At 51.3% G+C, this 6536-nt stretch overlaps 2 protein-coding genes across 2 annotated transcripts; one reads left to right on the forward strand and one right to left on the reverse strand.

The window, feature by feature from the left end:
* Window positions 1-215: 215 nt before the first annotated feature.
* On the forward strand, window positions 216-688 carry TRAVEDRAFT_110129 (uncharacterized protein; the record flags this gene model as incomplete). Its single annotated transcript, XM_008035099.1, has 2 exons — window positions 216-513; window positions 564-688. The coding sequence occupies 2 exons, from the start codon at window positions 216-218 to the stop codon at window positions 686-688; spliced, it is 423 nt and encodes a 140-aa protein (XP_008033290.1).
* A 425-nt stretch (window positions 689-1113) lies between these two features.
* On the reverse strand, window positions 1114-3185 carry TRAVEDRAFT_42510 (uncharacterized protein; the record flags this gene model as incomplete). Its single annotated transcript, XM_008034058.1, has 9 exons — window positions 1114-1216; window positions 1274-1355; window positions 1420-1713; window positions 1765-1966; window positions 2017-2108; window positions 2304-2427; window positions 2480-2672; window positions 2725-2797; window positions 2855-3185. 9 exons carry the CDS (start codon window positions 3183-3185, stop codon window positions 1114-1116), a joined length of 1494 nt encoding a protein of 497 aa, XP_008032249.1.
* Between the last annotated feature and the right edge of the window lie 3351 nt (window positions 3186-6536).

Here is a 6536-nt window from a genome sequence, read left to right on the forward strand (position 1 = left end):
CGCCGCGAAGAGGCCTCTGCCCCAGTTGAGGTCTCGCGAACCCGCGGAAACCGCGAAAAGAAGGCCGGGCGGGTGGTGGCTCGGTACCAGGCGTATCAACGGGCCCAACGAGGTCGCAAAAGCGATCACCGCCGAAGGAGAATATGTCATACCCAGGTGCATTGTACTAGGCGACTGTGGGCTGGAGATTGACACTCATATCGCTTTTCAGAGACATGGTTTGCGCGGTCATGATGGACAATGGTCCGCTTGGCTTTGAGCTGTGGTATCATGCTAACAGCACCCATATTCACCGGGGTGTGCTCCAGTCCAAGGGTCTTCACCATGAGTACAGCGCTGATGGACACGAGAAGCTCTCAAGCATGGCCCTGCAGATGGGTCCGGTAGGTATGGGCATATACGCCTTTCGAGAGAAGCTCTTGGGGTGTCCGATGCACATGGTAGTTCTGCCCAATGCACGGCTCAGTGCTGCCGTGGCCCATATCTATGTCGACATGGTGTCCAAGAATGGCTGTAGGTGTCAGTGCACTCAAATTTCTTACACAACTAACATATCATTGCAGTCATCCCACACCAGATCACAACTGATCACGGCTCTGAGACGGGCTATATGTACGCCATACATTGTGCACTGCGGTGCGTGTACCCGGATCATTTTCCTTTCAGGGACATGCTGATCATTGTCTAGGAAAACATTCACCCCCAAACTTGACGAGACTGAATGGCCACCCTTCGTGGCCATCAAGAGTACGCACAATATCTCCATCAAGAACTTGTGGTCACGGTGGCTCAAGTGGGGGGGTAGGATGGCGTAGTAGGGCAGGAAACGGTACGGATGAGCTCCATTTGTAGACGACGAGTTGGATGTGTAGCCTGATCGTAATTATGCAACCCGGACCTCAGGGTGTTCAACAGTACATATAGTATATTCAGATGTATCACATAGTACAAAACCCCAGACCATAAAATTGATTAGTACAAATGTCCAAATACACGCCGTGAGCAGTTGCCCCTCATTCAAAGGTGCGTTCCTCCGAAGACAGTTCCATGTCCGACCCGTTGGTATCAGTGCTCACCTTCACCTTCACTTTCCCCTTGTCCTTCAGGTCAGCTTCAGAGAGTGTGCTGAGTTCCAGTGCCGCACAGTGCGTTGCACTGGTGGTCCTCTACAAACTTGCGTATACCCGCGGGCCCATGGTTGCCAACACCTGATTGTCTAGAATAGAGAGCAACATCAGTTTTTGCTGTACACGAGACCAACATGAGTACATACCCTGCCTCCGTGTGGGTCATTATGTCGAACAGTACCTTGCCATACATACCTGGACTGCCATTTGTATGCTTCCCGTACGAACCTAGTATGGCGAAGTTGATGGTAAGTAATCAAATGGTCAGTGTGCAAAATAAGGAATGATGTACTCTGAAGATTGACAAGGACAGCACTCTTCTCGGTAAACAGAAATGAGAAGTGTGCAAACGCACTCATCATCGTATGCCACTTTCCAGTGCAGTTTGGGTGCAGCATTGTGCCTGACCATTTCTCTACAGCCACTGAACGATGTGGTTTGAGCAACCACACAACTCCGGCATCCCAGTCGCTGAATGTCGTCTTGTTCTTCCACTTGTACTTCGAGATGCCAGATGCAGACGAGGGGGTTCCGTCTGGACGCTCGATGGTCTCCTGTGCAAGTAGCCACGATGTCACTGAGTAGTCTGAGAAATTGGGGTCAGTCGTTGCCAAAGGGTAAAATTCTGGGGGCTTACCTCGCGCAACCTCGGCACCCTTCTGATCAGCAAGTGCGTAGAATTCCTCAAGGCACCTTGCGGCCAGGGCAAGGTGCTTAGCATTGAGAGTGAGGTACTCAAGGTTGTCCTCACACAACACCATCCCTGCACCTTTGCCCACATTGAAGAACCGCTTGGCAATGTACTTGCGTGGTTTCTCATCGCCTTCATGGAGCTCGAGCTACATAATATGTAAGCACAACTGGGAAGGACTTGGAGTGGGGCGCTTACATGATATACTCGTTTGGTCGTCCCAGAAGCCTCCTCCGTGATGCCAAGGGTGGCACGTAGGATCTGTGCACCATCGGAGATGTCCCACAACACTGTAAATATCTGCTGATCATCAAAGGCGCCCTTGGCGACTAGGAGCTCCACATCCTCCCAACCCCGTCACCCAGAAGCAACGGTACCAGAGGTGGCATGTGCAGGTTTAACCGTCGACATCAGCTGTGTAGCCATGTGTGTTATAATAAGATGGTCAGGGATAAGGCCGGTCAAATAACAGTGGAGTGACATACTGTGTGCACGCTTGCTGTTTGCGCTGACGACTGCACTGTCCTTTTCAAGTGCCCGTTTAGGAGGGCACCCTCGCACCCCGCCTTTGGCCTGTACAGATGTGGCACATCCTGTATGCTCCTCAAACTGTAAAGTATGATGAGCTATAAGCATACAGAAATTTGGTCAGAGCACGCACCGCCTGAGCATCAATGAGTATCTCAAGGAGGACCACCTCCCCCTTGAGACCCTTCATTGTCTTGGGTATGTTCCCAAAAAAGACGTCGCAGTTTCTGAGGGTATAGTGGTCATCGTAGAACTGACCAAGCTTCTTGTGCTCGGTACCAGGCTCTGGGAGAATATTCCCTGACCATCGCAGAGAGATATCCTCCCTGGAATGAGGTATAAATATATGGTGACCATTATAGAAAGCAAGGTACTCACCTACTCAGACTTTGATTGACCCTCGAGTTCCATGTCGACTCATTCCAGGATTTGATGCATTCGTCGACTATGGCTGAGTCACATCCTTGTCAGTCTCAATGTAGATGTTAAGATAGATGCAGTGGCTGACCGTCCATGTCCTTGTCAGCAGGGTATGCACGTTGAATTTGTCCTAAAGAGTGGTACAACTCCTTCCTGATGCGAGCTTCAATGCATACCGTGATAAACCTATCAGGTCGGGCAGACACAGTGGTGTTCATGCGCACCGTGTTGGTCAAACCAGCGCGCGGCCCCGGTGGAACTGTGCGTGGTGTTGGCGGTTTTGCAGTGGTAGTCTTGCTGCTCCATGCCTGGAACACGTTGGTGTGGGTGGTCTTCATAAGCCACACAGCATCCTGTTGATGCTGAGAGGTATGTGCTGCTGAATTCCCATTGCTGTCCAGGGATGACAGATCTGGCATGAAAATAAGTGAACTTGTCATACTCCAAAGATATGCAAAATATGCGCACTGTTGCAACGGCCACACATCTTTGTGACCACATTGAAGCACTTTCCGCATGAGCCGCACCCTATGCAGTGTACATAGCTCTTCAAATAATTATTAGATCAGTAGAGTAAGCACTTATGGGGATGACTCACTAAGATGTCTTCCGCTAGATTGTGCTCGCCCTGGTCATCGTGCTTCTTCACCAGAAAGCACCTTGTACACAGTCCTGGGTCTGTCTTGTACGGAAAAACACCCCCGCACCCTTCTATTCCCTCACAGAGGGAAGGATCGACGGTACCATCAGGAGAGGGGGGCGGTGGCGTAGATTGAGTAGTGGGGGTCATTGTTCAGTGGCGTCTCAAAGGGAGGCTTTGAGAGATAGTAGGCGAAGAGATATGTTGAGGAGCTTCTGCTCGCATGATCCAGCCTTTATATACATAGAATTACATCAGCATGGAGCTAGACAGTCCAAGCTATAGGTCCAAGCCAGTGTGTCACTTGGACATGCTGGTGCAAAGTGTTGTGGCCGGTGATGCGCACTCACCGCGCCTGCCGCCCGCCGCGGTGTGGGCACCGCCCTTGAGCTCAGACCGCCCCGACGCGGACTCCCTGTCGGATACTGTGCCCCGACGTGTGCCCCGCGCAGCCCTGAGCCTCCCAGAAGGCTGCCTGGGTGCCCGCATACCACCCCCATTCGCCACCCGCGAGTTGAGCAAGGCAAGCCGCGATAAGCGGCCCTGACCAAGAGCGCCAAGCCCGCCAAGCATCGGGGTTCGAGGGTGGTACGAAACACCCGATACACTCATCGGGGGTCGCGGCGCATACACCCCTGCCCACCAATCACACCACGCGGTATGCGCGGCCCTGACAGCCTAGGCAAGGCCAGTAGAGTGCGGCTCCCGTAGGGGTCCGATCGTCGCGCCCGTCGCGCCGTGTGTGATGGGTGCATCTTTCATTTCTTATCCTTCCCGTACGGCTCCGGCCCCTCCTGTATATACGCGGGCCCCGAGCACTGGGAAATCCACTTCCTCTTACCCCTTCAGAGCTCAAGTTCGCGTTTGCGCCTGCAACTGCGACTTTGACTGTGTTTGCGAACCTCCCCCGACAGTGCCCCGACACCCTCGCCTACGTCGAACACAGTGAGTACTTCTCAGATGTCACAGCACACCGGTATCCCGCCTCGCATCGCATCCGCCGATTAGCGTCCGCGCAATCCCCTACCCCTGGGTCCAGAGCGATAAGCTTGCTCGACCCCCTCCCTCCTCCGCGCATCCACGTTTGTAGGGAACTTGGGATCATACTCGGAAACCCCCACACACACAAGTCACTTCTTGGGTCTCGTCCTCTCGGCCCATCAACCCCAGCGTCCTAGCGGCCATTACGGGAGGCTTGAGTGCATCACCGGAACACTTTGCACTAGCGCCAACAAGCACCGAACGTGTAAACGTGAGCATCCATGGCCTCTCTAAACACTATTCAACTCTGTTTCATCTCGCAAAAATTGTCACGTACTTCTGTAGTACCTATGTTCACTTCCTGGCTGGTCCCCATGTTTCCCCAAACCTCGCGTGTCCTGCATTCGCTTCCTCAAATCGACGGCAGCTCTGCAAGTTGGATTAGATTAGATGTGTCAGGTGCATCATGCAAAGCGGCGCCCACCTGGGGCCCCGCGCCCGAACCTCTATCTACCTAGTCAGTACTATAAGATATCCTGACTGCAGCGGACATATCTTGCAGAAGGCCCAGTGACTGAGTAGACCGCGCACAATGCGTTTTGCGGTAATACCCAAATGAGCCGCGGCGTGCGTCAAAAAGGCAAAAATCAAAAATCGAACCTCAGCCATCCCGACGTCCTTACCCCCTCGCTACCTTCTGTTTACCTTCCTTCACGCTACCTCCCTTGTCAATCTATTCCCTTGGTCTACCTCCGTTCTGACCTCTGAACCCCGACCTCCCTAATCCGGTAACTCTGAGCCTACAAGCTCCGGAACTCCGGACTTTGGACTTTGTTTGATCTTGCTTGCTCGACAAGTCAGTCCCCTTGGACTTTGTCCCTTGCCATCCTCTTCATCCTCTTCTCTGTTCTGCTCCGATCATCTCGGACTTAGTTCCACTTAGTCAGCGTAGAACTCCGGCTTAGTCAGCCCCAAACTCCGGTCAAGTCCGACCCCCTCGTTCCTTCAGAAATTAAGGACAACTGCAGGAGGTCTCAGAGTGTTGCTAATAGCTTCACTGAAGTCCTTCCCCTCCGTGCCACACCTCCGTCCGGACTCCGTCTGAACTCCAGACCCTTCCAGACCCCGGAACTCCAAGCTCCGGACCTACTGTGTGGCACATCCCTAACATTGGGCTAGGTAAGCCATCCTTTGTATCCTCTTTAGTCAGCATAATATTAACTTGGTCCTTGGGCTAGATTTGACTTGAAAGTCTACGCTTGGTGTTAGCCAGCCTTCACGCTCGCTGCCCTTGGGTTAGATCATATTAGTTTCTTTGTTGTAGGCGTTGTCTGGTCGCGTTGAGTCTAGCTCCGCAACATTACTTGCCCATCATTAGCTTTCTGATAGGTGCCACATACAAAATCTTGTAATGTCCACAGGGTTAGGGTTGGATTCCAATAGCACAGCTTAGGGTTAGCCTTAGATCAGTTCTAATCACAACTCTTACCACATGTAAAGCCTCTCCCTGGGCGCTTGTGCAACCCTACCTTGCACAGCACATGTGCCCCTCACTGCCCACTACTGTATATGCCTATAGGCTATGCACTGTATCAAAACATGACTTTAACACATGATATAGTGTAGCTCAAGCGCTACACCCTTAGTTTCCTTTCAGAGCTATAGTCTGGTAGTAGTAGTTATATGACATATGCCACTACAAGAGGCTAGTCAGCTATCAGTTGAGGTGTTATGTACTGACATATAGGGTGAAATCTGTTTTTGCATTCCATCCATTATTGCCAGTCACTGAACTGAGGCAATTGAGGAAATGAACTCATGCATGCATCCTGGCCTAGAATACATAAAATGGTAAAGATGAGGTATGTCTTGAATTGAGAGTGCAATTTGAAACAATGGAAGCCATACTAGCACCATGATGCAGTGCTTGTAAAGAGCTTCTAGATGAGGTATAATATATGCTATATGGATGAGAAATGTTGAAATAGCAATGGAAATATTGTCATTGTAAGGTTGAAATTGAGGTATTTCCTTTTTCTATCCTAGAAATTTGCGTCAATCAGGACCATAACAACACCATGTTGTAGAGCTTGTAAAGGGCTTTCTAATGATATATAATATGTGCTTTATGGATGAGAGCTGGTGAAAG

Source organism: Trametes versicolor (assembly GCF_000271585.1).
Source record: "Trametes versicolor FP-101664 SS1 unplaced genomic scaffold TRAVEscaffold_1, whole genome shotgun sequence".
NCBI lineage: Eukaryota > Fungi > Basidiomycota > Agaricomycetes > Polyporales > Polyporaceae > Trametes > Trametes versicolor.